General features: G+C 43.9%; 2 protein-coding genes across 2 annotated transcripts; both read right to left on the minus strand.

Moving 5' to 3' along the window:
- Positions 1–165: 165 nt before the first annotated feature.
- prune (prune exopolyphosphatase) lies at positions 166–5012 on the minus strand. The gene is made up of 9 exons (XM_026317635.1): positions 4767–5012; positions 3808–3915; positions 3408–3610; positions 3033–3217; positions 2768–2926; positions 2359–2450; positions 2119–2277; positions 1852–1942; positions 166–1037 (listed from the first exon to the last, which is right to left on the minus strand). The coding sequence occupies exons 1-9, from the start codon at positions 4803–4805 to the stop codon at positions 802–804; spliced, it is 1272 nt and encodes a 423-aa protein (XP_026173420.1). The 5' UTR covers positions 4806–5012; the 3' UTR covers positions 166–801.
- Positions 5013–6914: 1902 nt separating this feature from the next.
- Positions 6915–19655, minus strand: myo1eb (myosin IEb). The gene is made up of 27 exons (XM_026316634.2): positions 19401–19655; positions 17065–17202; positions 16484–16573; positions 16307–16401; positions 15981–16068; positions 15782–15871; positions 15568–15699; positions 15194–15328; positions 14788–14920; positions 14275–14471; positions 14102–14182; positions 13776–13862; positions 13183–13269; positions 12806–12973; positions 12640–12725; positions 12357–12438; positions 11908–12113; positions 11685–11829; positions 11256–11370; positions 10892–11061; positions 10396–10541; positions 9670–9816; positions 8776–8933; positions 8624–8698; positions 8361–8550; positions 8002–8177; positions 6915–7582 (listed from the first exon to the last, which is right to left on the minus strand). The coding sequence occupies exons 1-27, from the start codon at positions 19401–19403 to the stop codon at positions 7506–7508; spliced, it is 3297 nt and encodes a 1098-aa protein (XP_026172419.1). The 5' UTR covers positions 19404–19655; the 3' UTR covers positions 6915–7505.
- Positions 19656–19664: the final 9 nt, after the last annotated feature.

Raw genomic sequence — 19664 nt, forward strand, 5'->3', positions numbered from 1 at the left:
ATTACAATCACATCCTTTCAGATCAGATCCAGATTAAAGCTGAAGCTGTTGTTCTGTCTCACAGGCTGTTCAGATGCTATAAAGACAATTCTGTAAATCATCTGACTGGATGTGAAACCATAGAAAGTACTGAACAAATCAGAAATGGTCAGAGAACACAGTCAGTTAAAAGTCGTTGACAGTTTCTTTTAATAGCAACATTGAGCAGCAACAAAGCTCAAACGTACACATGAGGTTTTCATGCTTACAGTGCAGTCTGCTGTGTATATGTCAGATCTTTTACCAGCAGCGCTTTGGATATTTACCGTCCACAGCTGCAGCCTGTACTGCCCCCTTGTGCACAAACAGAGAAGCTGCTGCGTTGTTGAACACCTGTATAATGAATTATCAGCTGCATGCAGCTGCTGATTAAAGCTTGTTCTACATATGTGAAGTCCTTAATGTTTCAATTTAAGTTTGTGGGCCGGAAAAGGGACTGAGTTTGGCAGAAAGATGCTCCTGCAGCCTGACCTGAGCTGCTCGCCCTGATAAATATTACTGTACCTAAATCTGAGCCAATCAGTGACACCAGTCTGCTGCTGACCTGCAGGATGGGATCAGGCTTTGGACCACAAAGGAGGAAGCTGCCGTCAGAGACTGTGTTGAATCGGACCTTTACATGTGCACAGTCACTTTAAAGCACACGTGGTCAGTAATCCATAACATAAATCATTGTGTGATTAAAAACCTCAAAACCCTCCAGTGAGAAAACTCCTGTGTCGGTACCTTCACCCACAGGCGGCACGAATCAGAGGTCAGAGGTCACTTCCCTCCTCTGTCGGCATCCATCTTGCTGAACTTCTCCTCCAGGTCCTGAGCGCTGATGTGGGGCAGACCGTTGTCCAGAGGACAGCCCTCCACCAGACTGTTCATCGGGGTCGGAGGCACCTGAGACTCCTCATCCTCCTCCACGTCTCCAAGGCGACAGTCTCCATCCCGTTCCTTCAGGAAGTCTTTAACGATGGGCAGGACCTTTTTGCGGGACGCCAGATTGTTCCCTAAAAGGTTTTAATTAAAACACAGGGGCAACGATAGTCTTAGTTTGACATGACTTTCAGAATAAAAGTAAAAAATGATTAAAAACAATTGGAGATAACTTTACTGCAGGGTTTTGGGTTCACATGCTTTAAAGAATAAATTTGCAGGAGATTTTTAATGACAAGGCTGATGTGTGAATTGGGGATCATGTCACTGTCATTAAAGGACAACACCCAGTATCCTCTTTAACTAACCTTAAGAGAAAGACCAGCAACCAGGGTTAACATGGCTTTGGCTTTTTCACATGGAGAGCGTTCAAAACAGCCAAAGGACTCACATTGGATCCACATGGGGCCTTCTTCCTTCTGGATGTGTTAGCATCTAAAGCTAACCTGTTGGTTTTGGTAGCATTAGCCACCTAGCATGGTCCTGATTAGACCTTTGGATTGAATGGATCTGATGTGAATTTGGGAGGAACTTGGGTGGTTTGGGTCACATTAGCAGGAACCAGAGCGTCTACTGCACTGACACATTTACTCCTCAGTCAGCTAACGCTAGCTTTGGACTGGACACTTTGTCCCAACCAGGCATCTGTAGTTCACGTCGCAGCTTCAGGAAACAGGATGGGATGAGAGGAGCAAAAAGCAGGAAGGCGGGGCTTATGGTGGGAGCTAGTTTGGGTCATCAGACCCTTTAGAGGCCGAGGACACTTGAGGTACTGCAGCTTTAACAAACACCATTTCCCATGAGTCCTGGATGTGCACAGGCAAATCATTACAGCTCAACAGAAGACACTGACCGAGCCAACACCACAGACTCGACCCTGCAGCTCACCTTGCTGATAGGCTGAGATGTGAGGATAGGGACTGCTGACTGGACAGAGGTTGAGGGCGGGGTTACGGGCCTGTTCCAGGTACTGGCATACCTGAGGAAGGAGGACACATAAGTACATGTACCATCAGGCCTACCACATAGCACTAATAGTATCACTGTGTATTATGTGAGGTAATAATATGTCTTATGTGTATCAGTACTTATTATCTGTAATATCAGAGATGTTCCCAGTGTGTACTGTGTGTGACATGTAGTACCAGTGTATACCTGTTCCCTGCAAGTGGTGCTGTGGCTGAACACAGCGAGCTCCCTGATTGGCTCTTTGAGCTCAGTGAATGAGATTGTCATCAGCAGCAACAAATCAAATCCAAACTTCTCACAGAAACCTGAAAGCTCCGCCTCCAGCTCTGCCCTCTGCATAAACTCCTGAAAAACACATTCACACAGGAAATACTAATTAAAGTAGTAGTGTGTAGTAGTATGCAGTAGTGTGTAGTTGCAACTGACCTCCAGTGTGATGTAAAGAACAGACACAGCCAGGTTCAAACTTCCTGAAACTGACTTCATGTCCTTCAGCAACATCTGCTCAGTGCTCAGACCTGAGGACAAAGTACTGCAGGTAATACTTTTAAGTACTAATAAGTACCACAAGACATGTTTAAAAAAAAAAAAAAAAAATCCACAACCTATATTAAATACTACAAAAACTACTATATATTATACTAGTACAAAACTATTAACAAATACTGCAATAATGGTTTTTCTAAGGTACCATCAGTACTTTGGACATTGTAATAAATACTTTATTTTCAGCATTAATATGTTTTCAGTGAAAACAGCTTGTGTGACCGAATGACCTGTGTTTGCAGACTGACGGGTGCTCAGGTACAGGTGAGTGCAGGACGCCGTGACTCACCTGAGACGTCAAACATGGCGTTCTGCAGTGCCTGGAAGAGAGCGCCCCTCGGAGGCAGACTGGGGAAACGAGTCTCCAACACTGCAGCGTACTGACTGTCTTTAGGAGTCACTTTACCTGCTGCAGGTGCCATGTTCACACAGTCCAACACCACCGCCGCTAAACACACAGCCAATCACACTGATCAGTGATCAATACTCTTAAAGGAGGCCAATAACAATTGAACGTCAGCTCAGGTGAGTTGAGGAGCTGTACGGGTGTTTACCATAGAGCAGCTGAGCGAGCTGCTGGTCCAGGATCTGTGGAGCTTCCTGGATGATGCGTTCGGTCACCAAGGTAGCACAGGATCCCACCATTTCCACCGTAACAGGACAGGAGGGGGAGGGCTCTCTCTCCAGAAAATGATGATCAATCACTTCAACCACTGCCTCCTCCAGGTCGCTGTCTGAACTGCAGGGGGAGACAGGCTGGTGAGACGTGTGTGTACCTGTCACCTGTGCGTGCACCTTTCAGGTGGGTGGGGCTACCTGTTAGGCGTTTGTGTCAATCTAAGAAGTGCGTTTATATGTGTGTGTCCACTGGTCATTTGTTCTTGTGTCTTTGCGTTAGGATGTTGTGTCTACCTCTCAGGTGAGCGTACCTGGGCAGGACATTGTGGTCGACCAGCGTCAGCCGCAGGCGACCGGCTCTGTGCAGCACTCTCAGGTCCAGCTGGTCTCTAAACAGTAAGAGGTCCGGAGACAAACCGGACTGTCGCAGCAGGAAGAGGCTGGCGGTGCGCAGCATGAGGTCGGACTGAGGGATGTTCAGCAGAGGGACAGCGAGCACCTCATTGTGTCCAGTCTGGGGGGAGGGGACAAATGTTTTGAGCTGGTTTTTTGAAAAAAGACGTGTCTCCTATTTTTGGTGAGGAAGAAACATGGGACCCAGTGCAGCAATGTGGCTCCCTGCTGTGCTTTTAGCAACAATGAAGGAGTTTGAGGTGTGAATGTGCACAATTCTGTTCATGTGACTGCAGGTCTGATCAGACAGAGTCTCACCTTGGACAGAAAGTAGGCAAAGGCCAGAGCGGACACCATGGAGTCCAGATCACAGGCTTCATTCCCCAAAACAACATGGACCCCTGGACCAACCTGGTCTGTATTCATCTGGAGGAAGAAAACCAGGATGCACCACTCAGACTTTTTTAACATTATATTATAAAACATGCTGGCAAAAAAAGTTAAGTAGTAGGAAGATGCTTATAGCGCAGATCAGAACTTTGTGTAATAGGAAACAAAGAACGGCCCATTTCACATGAATGGATCTGATATTATTGGATTCTAATTATTGATGATTATTGTGTTGATCACTGTAGTGATGGAGCTGATGTTAACTACCTTATATACTTCTAATTTGAAGTAGCTACTTTATATACCGCTGAGTAGCTGACGTTAACTACCTTATATACTTCTAATTTGAAGTACTTTATATACCGCTGGGTAGCTGACGTTAACTACCTTATATACTTCTAATTTGAAGTAGCTACTTTATATACCGCTGAGTAGCTGACGTTAACTACCTTATATACTTCTAATTTGAAGTACTTTATATACCGCTGGGTATCTTGTGAATTTCCCCCCAGGGATCAATAAAGTTTGATGATCAGTCTGTATTTTGTTGGATCCATCTGATCCTGAAAATGAACTAAAGTTATCAGATAAATGTAGAGCAGGAAAAAGTACAAGGTTTGACTCTGACATGTAGTGAAGTCCAAGGATGAAGAAGCATAAAGTACAAATACCTCAAGTACTTCAATAAACATGCTTAGTTACTTCCCAGCGCTGATTTTGCCAGTCATTTTGTTATGACTGGAAGTTTATTTTGAAAGGGATCATTTACCGGAAGTGGTACTGTTGTGCTAATAAATAATGTTTGTTTGTTTTGTTTGTTTGTTGTCTTATCGGTCTGAGCTAACTGCCGTTAACGCTAACGGACAACAACCGACACCGGGTGTTACCTGCGCCACTCGGCGGCAGCTCAACAGAAACTCCTCCATCTCCCGTTAGCCGCTAACAGCCGCTAGCTGCTAACACGCCGACTCTGACCGCGAGCTAACCCGCTAGCTGCTCCTCCAACCGGTTAACGGATCCAGTACCAGCCGGACTGACCACCGAGCACCGAACCGTCCGTTACAAACACGTTACCGACAACCAGAAAGCATGACTGTCAGCACCGACTGTCGGTAATGAAGCGGGTAAAAGGTCATGCTGCCTTTAATGTCACGGATAAATGTCGGAAAATAACGTAAGTTCGTCGTTTCTTTCTTTATTAATTTATTTGAGAAAAAATAAAATCAAACTGTTAAAAAGAACAACATGAAGCCAGAGAGAGTTACTGTCGTTGTTTACCGTTGTTGTTGCAGAAAAAAGAGAATAGGAGTCATCGAGAGGCTGCTTAAATAAACCTTAAACAAAAACGGAATCAAACACAGCAACAGATCATCAAACGAGTTGATTAATTAAATTGTCTTAAAAGAAAACATATAACAAACATTTTATATGAATCTATAGATATATACCAGAATAGTCGTAGTTTTCTATTGTAAATATGAGGAAATTTATATAAAAAAGCTGTTTTTCAATACAAAACTGTGAGATGATGAAAACAACAGTGTTTAAAAACTGACAGACGGGTTGTAGGAATAAATCTGACCTAATGCTGAAAGTTACCATTTTTTGCATTACCATGAAGGTAACACGGCCGAATGAAACTCTGGGTAATGTAGTGTCCTTTAAATTCATTGACTTGCACAAATTCATGCAACTGAAATAGTCCAAAGAACAATTATATTCATTAACGGTAAATAGGCTGAGCAGTAGAATCTACAGTATCTAATAATATTAATATTAGATACTAAAAGTACTAATAATAGATACTGAAGTACTACTAATAATAGTAACAATAAGTAATTAAGTAATAGTAAAAGTAGTAGTACAATACTGCTTACAGCCATGGTAGCAGTAGTAATAACAGTAGTACTTAGTTACAGGCAGTAGCACAAATGAATAATACTTTTAGCCATAATTCTATTAACAGAGCCAATACCAAGAGTACTAGCAGGATTAGCAGTAGTAGTAATGGTGGTAGTGAGAATAGTACTGACAGCAGTAGTAGTACTAAGAGTAGCAGTGACAGCAATTCCTATCAGTAGTAGTAGCAGAATCCCTAGAATAACAAGTAGTACTATTAATCAGAATAATAATCAGTAGTACCAGTAATATACTGTATATAATTATATACACTGAGCTGCCTGGGGTGGAGTGGAAACAGTTTTGTGCTGCTTTTAAATGTTCTAATCAAAGAGATGTCAAAGCAAACAAAGAGGAACATTTTATACAACATGACCTGTTACAAACCTGTTTGATTTATTAGTGTTGTTAGTGTTGATGCTAAGCTAAGCTAACTGTCAGGTGATTTAAAATGCAATTCAATTTTATTTGTATAGCGCCAAATCACAATACAAATCATCTCAAGGCACTTTACAAAAACTTAAACTAAAAACCCAACAATTCCCTTATGAGCAAGCACTTGGCGACAGTGGAGAGGAAAAACTCCCTTTAACGGAAGAAAAAACCTCCAGCAGGAAAAATAAATAAATTTAGTGATATTAAAATATCACTAAAGAAAACTAGACTGAAAAATGTCTAAATGATCACATACCTTAACCTACATGTCTGATCTGAAGTGTTAAATATGTATAAAACATTATTGCTACGGTTCACAAGAGTAGTAGTATTTTGGAATAAGAATCCAAGTATCCTACACTATAAATACAGTAAGAAAATCAGTTGTAAATTCAGTGTGTTAGGTTTATTTTAATTGTGGACAGACCACCTGACTTTGTATGGCTCATATTCAGCCTTCATATCTATGGTAATAGTTGTAGTAGCAGTAGTAACAACCGTAGTATAGAAAGTCACCAGTCTCTGGCTGATATCCCCCCCTGGACTGATTCAGTTCCTCTCACCTGGTTTGTGACTCAGGTTCTCAGGCAGGTGTATTGGCTGTACCGGGGTCAGTTTATAAAACAAAGAAAAACTAAAAACACTGATCTGAGCAGTGTTGGACTAAAACTGGTGTGAACAAGCTGATTAAAAAACTTTCATCACTTATATATTTTATTTTTGTTTTTCAATCACATAGATTTTTCATTTTTCAGCAGTGATTTTCATTTTTTACACATTCAGAAGAATAAAAAGATGTTTATTTATGTTTAAAGTTCTAATGTGACATTTAGTTTCTGCTCATCTCACAATATTTGCAGATTTTGTCCTGTCTCAGGATCGGATCAACAGGATGTTTCTTTGTTCTGTCAACAGTAAATATTGAGGCTATAATGAACACTGCTCTGCCCATATCTGGTTTCCACGGTAACACTGATATAAAATTGAAAGATTTGATCGAACCCCCGAATTAAAAACATCGGAGATGATCAGAGACTACAGTCACATGAGGAGGTTGCACCTGACTGTTCACAGCGTAACAGGGACACTTTCAGTCCAGATGTCAGTCGGTAGGAACCCCAGACCCAGACCTCTGACCATGTGCTGTCACTCTGACTGGAACATCTTTTTCTTTATACATGAAGTTGTCATATTCAGCATTCAGCTATTTCCTGTCAGCTGATCTGCTGAAAGCTCTGGTGACCTCTGATCCCAGCTGTTGAAGTAGGTCATTGACCTCTGAAGAAAAGGGTCTAGATCTTCTCCACATAGTTTCCAGGAAACATCCCCTCTTTGCCCCGCAACCGGCCGAACCACCAACCACTCGCATCTGAAGGCAGAGACCAGTACAAGTCGGATTAGTCAGCACTTAAGAGACTGAGGTCCAGAAGGATCAAAAGTACTAGTAGTAGTACTAGTAACAGTAGTAGTAGAAGCAGCAGGAGTAATTGTATTAATAACCACACTTACAAATATCAGTAACAGTTGTACTGACGACAGTATTATCAGTAGGCCTAGCAGTAACAGTAGCAGTTATACCTGAAATATTAGCAGTAACATCAGTAGTAATAGTAACAGTTGGAGTAGCATTAATATTACTATCAGTAGAAGTAGCAGCAGAAGTAGCAAGAGTAGCAGTAAAGTTAGTACTATCATCAAAAGTAGTAGCAGAAGCAGCAGCAACAGTAATACTAACAGCATTATTAGTAGTAATAGTAACATTAGTACTAGCATTATTACTAGCAGTACCTTCACTGAGTATCTCGATGACGTCATCAGCGTTGAAGCTGAGCTCATCGGTGTCCTGGGCGTCGTAGGCGTACAGAGCTCTGCACTGAGGAGACCGAGGCTTCGGTCTGGGAGCCGGTTTGGGTCGACCCGCTCCGGGAGCAGGCCTCACCTCCTTCGACCGCCGCCGCTGCACCCTGCAGGCAACGAGCAGGGATTACAGTACAAACCAAAGCACAGTACTTGTAAATGGCAGTTTGAAGTAACCTGAGCTGCTGGTTTCTATCAGGTAGGTCTGTCAGGTGACACTGGTTATACTGGTAATATTAGCTGTAGGGACCCTGACCCTGGTTAGACTAGGTTGCTCTGAGAAGTCTCACCCTGCGGCGCCCTGTTCGGGAACATTCATGAAGCCCATGTCCTGCTGCTGGACGGGACGACTGTTGGGGCGACGTTGGCTTTGGATGTGGGGCAGACTGGGCTGCTCCATGCTGGACTGCTGCCTTAGCAGGGAGCCTCTGGAGGAGGAGGAGCCTCCTCTAGGAGCTCCGCTTCCTCTGGAGTGAGGAGCTGGAAAAAAAAACAAACATTACATCCAACATTCAACACAACAATCCTGACACCTAAATGGTTTTTCTGGTACCTGAGTTGTACTGGTTGCTGCGTGGAGCCTGGTTCCCCACGTACCGACTCTTGCGGTTGTCTTTCCTCGTGGGTCCTATAAATTGGAAAGACTCGAAGTGAGGAGCAGCTCACATGAAAAAGTTATAGCGACTGAATTGAGTCAGAACTTACGAGAATTCTTTGGAAGACCCGGTCCAATCGAGACCTGCAGGACCTTCCCGCTGGGTTTCAGTACCACCTCATCCCCCTGACCCACCTGGAATTGGATTTGTCTGGAACCTGCAGAGCTAAACGGACCCCAGCCGCCCTTCTTCACCTTAAACTCCAGACTGGAAGGCAGAGACAGGGAAGGACAATTTAAATCCTGAAAACCACCAACAGGTGACAGATGTGTTTTTTTAGCTCAGTGGACAATTTAGGTTCTGTTCACATCACAGCTGAGGTTTCCCCAAATCTAAGTTTTCCCTCCAGTGCCTGAGCCCTGATGTTCCCTCAGTGTGATCAGGCCAAACCAGATGTTCTCAGACCAGATCCGGGCCACCTTCATATGTGGTCCTAGATCCTAGATTCCTATCCGTGTGAACTGTCAGATCAGAATCCATGTGGTCGTTTTAACGTCTCCCTCCTCTGCACATGTCGCCTGTCGTCATCATTCAGTGTGGGAAACACCAACATGGAGGAGGGGGGGCAGTGGAGAGACCAGGACGCTTCACATTGGTTGGACATTTATGGAGAAGCTCCTGATGGAGCAAAACTGGAAGGAACATATGGGAACCCAGCAGCTTTGGAGGAAACTGGGCACAGATGACGTTGTTGTTCTTCACATTTCAGTTCAGTCTGTGCATGGGGGCAGTTTAGGAGCTCAGGGGGTTCACACCTGGTCCATGTCCCTGACTGACATGGATCAAATTGCAGGTGTGATGGAAACAGCAGGACACTCAGGTCTTTGGGGGGGGGGGGACGACACCTTAGCTGACAATAATTAAACATGCAGTCGTCACAACAAGACAACACATGTACTTGTGACATTTCAGTAAAACCAAAATAAATTCTCTCGGTACTGACAGGTTGTTGAATTTGAGCGGCAGCTTCTTCTGAGTTTTGTCCTGATAACGTTTGACCAGCAGACTGAGGAACTCGGTTTTAAAGATGCTGTGAAGAACGCTGTCATACGCCTCCTCATGTATGATGAAGAAGTCATCCTGCAGGGTGCTGACAGACAGACAGACAGGAAGACAGAGATTATGAATATCAGACATTTGTAGTTCTGGTTCTAAATGTGACCTGGTTCTAATTGTAGACTTTGGCTTTCTATTTCAGGTCATAGTACCAGTTCTAGTTCTGGCCCTAGCGCTAGTTTTAATTATACTTCAGGTTCTAGTACTTCTAATCTTTGTTCTAGTTGACCATGACCTGGTCATAGTAATACTTGTGGGGTATGGGTTCTGTTCAAATTCTGGCTCTGGTTCTACTTCTAGTTTTACTATTGGTTCTAGTTCATATTTTAGTTTGAGTCTTGATCCAGGTTCTGGTATTCGTTTTGCCTCTATTTATGGTTCTAATCATAGTTCTAGGTCCAGTTCTGGTTCTAGTGCTAATTCTGATTCTAGCACCAGTGCTGGTTCTAGTTCTAATTTTAACTTCAGTGGTTTTTATTCAAGTACCACTAGTTCTAATACTAGTTTTGATCCTGAACTTGGTCCTGGTCATAGCTCTTGTCTGGCCCTCTTGGTTGTCTTACTTCCAGTGTCAATTCTGGTCCTGGTTTTTGATCTGGTTGTGCTGATGTACCTCAAGGAAACAGACTGGATTTTGTTGAGCTCAATCTTCCTCTTCAGAACCTCCTGGATCTGGCCCTTATCTGGACCCTGCTTCACCTTCTCTCGGCCAATCAGGTACAGGAAATTCGGGGTCAGGATGAGGTCACGTTTCACCGTCTATGCAGAGACAGAATCACAGAGATTTAAACTGAATTCAATGAAATGGGAATGTGACCACATCAGAGATTTGCAGATCCTTGACAAGGTTCATTCCAGACCTCTTGGCTCTGGCAGTTTGAGGCAGTCCTCCATCCTGGAAGATTCACATCCCTTTCTCAGGGTTTTTGTTTGCATAGGTGAGCTGCACCTCATGCTTCCAGGTATCTGATCCTACCTACCTGTTGACTGGTTTCCTCAAGTAAGAATGGACCAGAATTTAACCACAGCTCTACCCTTTGGCAAAAGCCGGAACTTTACCTGACTTTAAACCCTGCCCTCGTCCAGTTGAGTGTTTTTTTTTTTTTTACCTTGAATCTTCTGTCGTATTTCACAACAACGTCTGCAAACTCGATCCTCTCTCTGCGGCCGATAAACTGTCTGATCTCAGGATGGTTGTCTGTCCCAATGTAGTCACCCACAAAGTTCCTGTTGATGCTATTGCTGCGGCGCTCCTTCTTGTTGAGCAGGATGTCAGAGGCTGAAGAAAACAGAAGAACAGTAAGGAGGGAAGAAACTAACGCAACAACTAACTAACACAAACCTGGAAAGAATCTGAGCAATCTCAAAATCCAGGCTGAGACGGATCTGACTAACAACACAGTCTTGGCCTGAACCCCTGATAAGACCACTTGAATTTATTGGATGGATTTTCATTTTTGATGTTGCACTTACCTTCCTCTCTCATCTTGACGTACTTGCGGACAGCGATGTGTTTACGCCACGCCTTCTGGATGACCCGAGCAAACCCATTATACTTCCTCTCCCTCATCTCCTCTAGTAGGAAGAGCTGCAGAGAGGAAAACAACACAGGGAGCACAAACGTAAACACAGTGACAAACCCTAAGTGGACTGAGAGCTCCAGGAAGTACAATACCCAGAATGCCACTGTATCGAGAAGAGAACACCATTTTGGCTCATTTCAGCTCCTGTGGTGCAAAGTTTGGTTCAGAATATGAAACAGAAAATGCTGATGATGGGTACTGTAGTATTCAAAGACATTCCACAGACCAAGAAAGAACTGATGATCCAGGACACCCTAAGGTTCTGGTTCAGGAACACTAAGGATACTGTTAAAGGAGATGACTTGAAAGTTGAACATACAGACTCTGGAGCTTTGATGAAGACTTTGGACTTGCCCAGCTGGAACTGGTCCTTGTCCATGTTGACAGAGTTAAGGAGGTGCAGGACTCCCTGACGCTGATCGCCCCTCCACTGAGGCCAGGTCTCCTTGGTCAGGATGGCGTACCTGCAGGACACAGGTCCCCATTAGCATGTGTGAAGCAGCAGTACAACGTATATAGCTTTACTGACTTTGACCTCTGACCTCTGCAGGAACTTGTTGAAGACTCTACGGTAGGCATATCCGGCTCGACGAACTCGGATGTTCTCTCGTAGGCCCAAGTACTCCACCTGGTGTTTGACCCGGTTCTCCTCCCAGTCGCGGGAACGCTTGGTCTCGTTGGGTTTAATGCAGCGGATGTAGTGTGGGGTGCACTTCATCAGGGTCTGGACCAGACTGTTAGCTTGTTTCTAAAAGGGGGAACAGGTGGATTTATCTGTTGGTGGTGTTACCTTTTCTACCTTACAGCAGGGTTTCAGAACCTGCACTGCTTCACTCTGATCAAAACCAAATTAGAATATAGGGAAGATAGCAGCAGTGTCGTATTATTGTGCCAAACTGGAACCAGATCCAAAATGGAACCAGCCATCAGAACCAAACCAGTCTGAACTGGACTTCCTGATTGAGCCATAAAGCACTGCTCTCTCCCTCACCTTGATCTTGCTGCTGGCAGTGGTTGGACGTCCTCTCTTCTCAGCCTCCAGGTTCTCAGGGAAAAGAGCTCTGATGAATGGACTGACAAAAACAGAGACAGGTCAAGTCATCACATGTATATCAAATCCACAGACCCAAACTTGAACCTGAAGCTGAGTCTAATCTGAAGCTAAAAGAAAACATTTCTGACGGACTAGCAGGAATGTCCTCACTACCTTGGCTTAAAAAAGTCTACTGGTCCTCACAAGAATAGCAATGAAAGTCCACACAGGAAGTACTTACAACTCACTGCTCTGCATCAGCTCAATGATGTCACTAAACAACACGTCTCTGTTCCTTTCACAGAAACCGCTAACATCATACGACACCTGGACAGGTGAGCAGAAAGCGTTAGAAACTGTTGGCCAGACAGACGGTGAACACCTGCACAGGTGTACATGTGCACTACCTTCCCAGCATAGTGGTGGACAACGAATCCTCGGTTCCAGCTACTGAAGTGTTCATGTGACCCGATCTGTCCCTGGAGTTTCTGCAGCAGAGTCTGATCTGCTCCCTCTCCTTTAGCGTGCATTGTAGCACAAACGTCGTCCAGAATACTCATGATCCCAGGAGGATTCTGGTAAATGATCACAGAGAAATGAAGAGAAACTGAAAGACAAACTGAAACCAGACAATGTGGAAAAATTAAGGGATCTCCCTGTGGGATTGTTAATTTAGTGAGAAAATATAAAGCAGCAGAAAATCAGAATTTCAAGTAGAGACCAGACCGTCGGTCTATTGTTTCTGACCAGAGGTCTGATCCTGGTCTCTGATTGGTTGACTCACCACTTTGGATTCGATGAGGTCACAGACGACCTTATTGTTGAAATACTCGATGGGTGTCCATTTGATGCCCTCCTGGACGTATTCGTCCTGCAGTGACACACAACAGGTTCAGCTTGAGAATCATTTTAGTCTCAAACAGAAACAGACACAAACAGTAAAAGGGGGATCATAGAAGAACAGAAACAGGAAGTAGAGAAGAAAAACAGGAAGGAACAGGTTGAAACATCAGCCCAAATACAACATACACAAAACGATGATGTCATGACTTGAGGATGTGGTGAGGTCATGTTGTGATGAGGTCATGTTGTGATGATGTCATGACTTGAGGATGTGGTGGGGTCATGTTGTGATGAGGTCATGTTGTGATGATGTCATGACTTGAGGATGTGGTGGGGTCATGTTGTGATGATGTCATGACTTGAGGATGTGGTGGGGTCATGTTGTGATGAGGTCATGTTGTGATGATGTCATGACTTGAGGATGTGGTGGGGTCATGTTGTGATGATGTCATGACTTGAGGATGTGGTGGGGTCATGTTGTGATGAGGTCATGTTGTGATGAGGTCATGTTGTGATGAGGTCATGACATGTCACCTGCTCTGCCTTCAGTGTGAGTTCTATAAAAATCTGCTGCAGCTTCTCGTTGACAAAGTTGATGCAGAACTGCTCGAAGCCATTTTTCTGAAAGAAAAGAACGAGTTCTCAATAACCAGATACATGGAGTTGATCGATCAGTATCAGCTATCAATAAGTCAATAAATGCTGTTCAGTAACCTGGGTCAGTGGTAGGGTCATCATAGACACTTATTTAAATGTCTAGTTAAACTACTTCTGTCTTCCTTCTTCTTGTGGAGACACTGATCATCATGTCTGAGGGTTTAGACCTGATTTTAGTTCAGGTTGTGTTTGTGTGTTTGTACCTGGAAGATCTCAAAGCCGTAAATGTCAAGCACCCCGATGTTGAGCTCCTCCTGGTCTTTCTGCATGGCTTTATTAATACTCTGACACACAAACAGATACGATCATGAATCTAGCAGTGAAACATCAGCGTGAAGTAAAATGATGTTCTGTGTAGAGTGTGATGTAAACTGACATCAACAAGGAAGTCGAAGAGTCGGGTGTACAGAGCTTTGGTCAGGGCGTCTCTGGAGAAACAGGCCTGCTCGGTGTTCAGGGTGACGGAGATGGACTCGGTCTTCCCGCCCCACTTACTGTCCATAATCCTGCTGGTCAGTTTATTACAGAGACCAGACTGAGGGATTCCCAACAGGTAGGACGGGAACGCCAGGACTGAAGGGGAGACACAGTTTCAGTGTCAGTAAACCAGCAGTTAAGTCAACTGTTAAGCTGCCAGTTTCTGTCCTTCACCGAACATAATAAAGTGATGGGCCTCGACCTGACTCAGATTTTAGTCCTTGCTTCTTCACACTTACTCAGTGCCACATTAAATGAAATGATCAGAGATCAGCTTCTGTTTGCAGTGTAACCACAGACAGAGACAAACATCACTGGATTACTGTGATACTCAAGAAAACTCCCAGGCAATTAAAACCCTGATGTACTGCATAGTCCTGTGTACTGCTACTGTACGTTGTTTTGTCCTTACAGTCCTGGCTTTCGACCACAGCGTAGTTGTTTTCCTCCCTGAAGCTAATGTTTCCCAGATGAAGAATTCCCGCAACGAGCTGAAGAACTGAATCCTGATCCTCCACAGACAGACCCACGACTGACATCGCCTCCTGAGAGACAGTTGAACAGACAGCTCAAAAGACAGGTACGGGTACAGACACAGACTCGGTCAGGTATGGGTACAGACACAGACTCGGTCAGGGACGGGTTCAGACACAGACTCGGTCAGGGACGGGTTCAGACACAGACTCGGTCAGGGACGGGTTCAGACACAGACTCGGTCAGGGACGGGTACAGACACAGACTCTGTCAGGGACGGGTACAGACACAGACTCGGTCAGGGACGGGTACAGACACAGACTCGGTCAGGGACGGGTACAGACCACAGTATCAGAAAATTCCTTCTTGTCGTTGACATCATCCACAGTGTAGGTTCCTGATTGGTTGAGGTAGTAGTAGTAGTCAGGGGTCGTGATCCCAAGGTTCTCTCTCTGTTCCCCACTCGCTCCCCCCAACAGCTGAGGACAGAGGTCAGAGGTCACAGAGTCAGCAGGTACATTCACATTCACACATTTCCAATGGACAGTGTCTCTGTCAGAATCAGAATTAGGAAAAGGGGTCGCACGATCTGGAACAGGTTCAGGTACTGAGAAAATCAGGCTTGAACAATCTTTGCGGTGGTTTGAGTCTTTCCGTTCCAGGCCCTTGAAATAAATATTGTAGTTCTTGTAGTACCAGGAAGGAAATGTTGCAGTACCTGGTAGTAGATGTGGAAGTTTCTCTCTCCAGGATTCTGTGAAACGACTCGACTTTTCTCCAACAGAAAGTTGGAGATTTTACCTCCATCAGGAGCTCCTCCTCGACTGAACTGGATCTCAAAGTATTTACCCTGACAGAGAGGAGGAGACGTTTCAGTCTGAGTCATGAATGATGTTTATGTTTCTGTATAAACCTGCAGTATTTATACTCACAAATCTGCTGGAGTTGTTGTTGCGGACAGTCTTGGCGTTACCAAAGGCCTCCAGCAGAGGGTTGGACTGTAGGATGATGTCTTTAACGTGCTGCATACACACAAACACATTCAGGAGCAGTCACCACCATAAGGGTAGCAATGTTACAAGTACTACCAGTACCATCAGCAGTACTACAAAGAATACCATGTGTACTGACCTGTACTTTTTCTCCTCCTCCTGACACTTTGGACACGTAGCTCATGATGTATTTAGCAGCAACAGTTTTTCCAGCTCCACTCTCACCGCTGAGAGAGCAACAAAGAGTCAGAGCAGCAAAGAGTCAGAGCAGCAAAGAGTCAGGCAGTAACAAAAAAATCAGATAGCAACAAAGAGTCAGAGCAATAAAGAATCAGACAGCAACAAAGAGTCAGGCAGAAAAGATTCAAACTGCAAACATTCGAGCTACAGAGATTCACAGACAAAGCTATAGACCAGCTCCCTCCACCACTTAAACATTCGTCCACGAGGTTAAAGATGTTTTACCTGATGATGACACACTGGTTCTCGTTGTCAATCATCATGTTTCTGTACATGTTGTCAGCCAGAGCGTAGATGTGGGGGGGGTTCTCATACTGAGCCTGGAAGGAGATGGGATCAGTGATTGGAACAAAGCTGTAAAACTGGATCAGAAGTCGATGTGTGTGTGTCGTCTCGTCTCACCGCTCCCTGGTACAGCTCCACCTCTTTGTCAGTGAAATACGGCAGCTGCTTGAATGGATTCACGGAAATCAGAACTGGACCGATGTAGGTCTGACAGAGAACCAGGTCAAGGATGGATCACAAGAACCAGAACCATGGACCATGGACTGCATTACAGAGAGTAACATGTTTGATGCCTGTCTGTGTCCCAGAAACCACATGCTCTCTAATTCATTTCATTATATTTCATCATTTTTAATCTAGAACCAGATGGATCCATCAAGTTCTGATGCTTTGTCATAAATTCAGCTCCAAGTAGAGCTGAAACCATCAGTTGAAGGAGCCAGGTCAGCGGTGTGGCTCCCTGCTGGGTTTTTAATAGTCTTTGGACAACAATGGAGGTCTACGGCACAGACCCATAAGCTGAACCAGGTTCTGGATTCACACACATTCATTGGTGCTGTCAGTCTCTGGATGGGATCTGGACTCAGTGACACACAGACTGAATCAGCTGCTGTTTCCTTTAAGTGCATGTTCATGACTACACAAACGTACTGAGAATACAGGACTGTTGCACTCTGGGATTTGGAGTTTGAGGATACAAAGATGAAGTCGTCCATGTATCTCTTCTTCAGGTTGTCTGTGATGGCGTCCTCATTGATTTTGGACAGCAGCACCATGTCGTCCACCCCGCTCACCTTCACATTCTGGGCCTGCCAATGGTAGCGCTCCTTACTGCCCTGTGGGGGAGGAGTCACACCTGGTTTAACACCTGTGCAGATGTGTCTCTCAATCTCAATCAACCACATTTTATTTTTCTTTCTGCTGAAATTTTAGAGATTTTCATTCCAACTAACAGAAAAACATCTGGACTGAGCATCGACAGGCGTTTAAACAACCACATGGATTCTGATCTGACCGTTTTCGCACACTCACACATAGGACAGGAATCGGATCTAGGACCACATATGCAAGTGGTCCAGATCTGATCTGAGAACATCTGGTTTGGTCTGATCACACTGAGGGAACATCAGGGCTCAGGCACTGGAGGGAAAACCTAGATTTGGGAAATCTCAGCTGTGATGTGACCAGAACCTAAATTGTCCAATGAGCTTAAAAAAAAAAACAAACATCTGACACCTGTTGGTGGTTTTCAGGATTTAAATTGTTTCCTTCCCCGTCTCTGCCTTCCAGTCTGGAGTTTAAGGTGAAGAAGGGCGGAGTCAGTGGAGGGAAAACTTGTGATGTAAACGCAGCCACAGTCCGATGACTCACACTGACTCTGGATCAGTGATTGGTGTTTTGTGCTGGAGTCAAATGAGTTTGGTTCAGAAGAAACACTGGAGGGTCTGAAACCTGAAAAACTCCTCACTCCACTCTGAGTGTGAGTGTGAGTGTGAGTGTGAGTGTGTTGTCAGATGTTTGATTGGACCGTGTCTCCTCAGGCTTCTCTCCTACCTGAATTCCCAGCATTCCTCAGTCCTGTGGGATCTTGCCATGTTGCAGAGCAGCAAGTGGCGACGCCCCAACATGCTGAGCTGCAGGAAGCTGCATGTTACAGGGTGTGTGTGTGTGTGTGTGTGTGTGTGTTACAGTGGGCAGGTCAGATTAAAGGTGCAGTTCAAACATTAACACACTGAACAAACTGAGAGTTGGTATCAGACTAAAACTGAATTTAATGTCTGTGGCTCTAAAAATCAAACATCAATTAAAAAAAATAAAAATCAGCAGTGATTCAGATCATTTATTGTGTTTTTGAGCAAAAACAACAAAGAAACGAATCATGAAAATAATCAGCAGATTAGCAGAAAATGAAAACGTGAAATAGTTTAACCTGAATTTGTTTGTTCGTCTGTAATTTTGAGGTTAAACCAAACTTCATTTAAAAAGACGCAACATGTGAGTGGACAGAAACTGAAATAATTAAAGTTTCATGACAGGACACCCAACAGACCTGCAGTCAACCTGTAAGCACTAGTATTTCGAGTTTGCAGTATTTGTATGTAAATACACAGACTTTACAGTAAGAGTCAGAGCTGAGGCTCCATGTTGAGACCGAGACTGAAAGGATTAGTTTTATCGATAAGTGTCAGAAAATGAAAACAAAGCGACAAAAAGAAACGAAAAACAACAAAACAACATGTGAGTCAAATAAAATAAATAAGAGCAGAATTAAAATAGAGCTGAGGGTAAAAAGAGAAAGTAAAAAACAAAAGATAAATAAAAGTCGTCCCTCTTCACTGAGCTGGGGGCCTCGTCAGGGCCCCCGAGCCACAGATTGAACATCAGACAGAGGCGCAACTGTCAGAGTGTTTCCGTGGTAACAGGCGGGGAAAAGTCTGAACACGTAGAAAAACTGATGGAAGTGATTTATTTTATGTTTATTTCCTTCATGTTATTTTTCTCTTACACTATTTAGTCAAATCGTTTTTCATTTTCATTGTAATTTTTATATCTTAATTTTTTTTCATTGCTCGTATTTTAATATATTTGATGATTTTTGTTTTTTCTCACTTGTTTTTTGGATGTTTTGTTTTGACCCATTTTATTTTTATTTAACGTAATTCATTTCTGCTTTATTGTTAAGTTTTTATTGATCTACATTTCCTTCAATTTAATCTACTAAATAATTTATTACAAAGTCAGTTTTCTATTTTTCTCCTTGTTAAAATGAGTTTTTAAAAGTCTGGATTTGGTTTTTTTCTGATCCTAAAACTCAAACTCTGGGATCAGGAAGTTTTAGTGCAAACAAACAGCAGCACAAATCTGATGAGGGATCTGTTCCTGGACAGAGACTGAAGCTCAAAAGGTTCACAGCAAAACTGAAACCTGCAGGACCAGGACCAGAACTAGGACCAGGTTTAGGAGCGATTTTAGCTCATACTTTCTCTGGAGTTTAGCTCAAAAGTAATTCTCTGTTAAATCAGAGGGAACTCACCATGACTGCCTTCTGCTCCTCCTGCTCTCACTTCCTGCTTCAGGTAAATGTTGAGAAATCTTCAGTCAATCTCTGGTGGATCCAGGTGAACTCAGGCTGAACCAGGACCAGATCAGTCTGGATCAGATCAGCTAGTCCAGGGAACTCAGTCTGATTCTTAGGCTTTATCTCAACATGTTTGTCTCAGTTTAACTTCTCCCTGTTTTCTTCCTTTAGTCTTCAGTCTCTCAACTCTCTGCAGGTGTGGGCAGGTAAAGCCCCGCC

Source organism: Mastacembelus armatus, chromosome 16, assembly GCF_900324485.2.
Source record: "Mastacembelus armatus chromosome 16, fMasArm1.2, whole genome shotgun sequence".
Classification (NCBI taxonomy): Eukaryota; Metazoa; Chordata; class Actinopteri; order Synbranchiformes; family Mastacembelidae; genus Mastacembelus; species Mastacembelus armatus.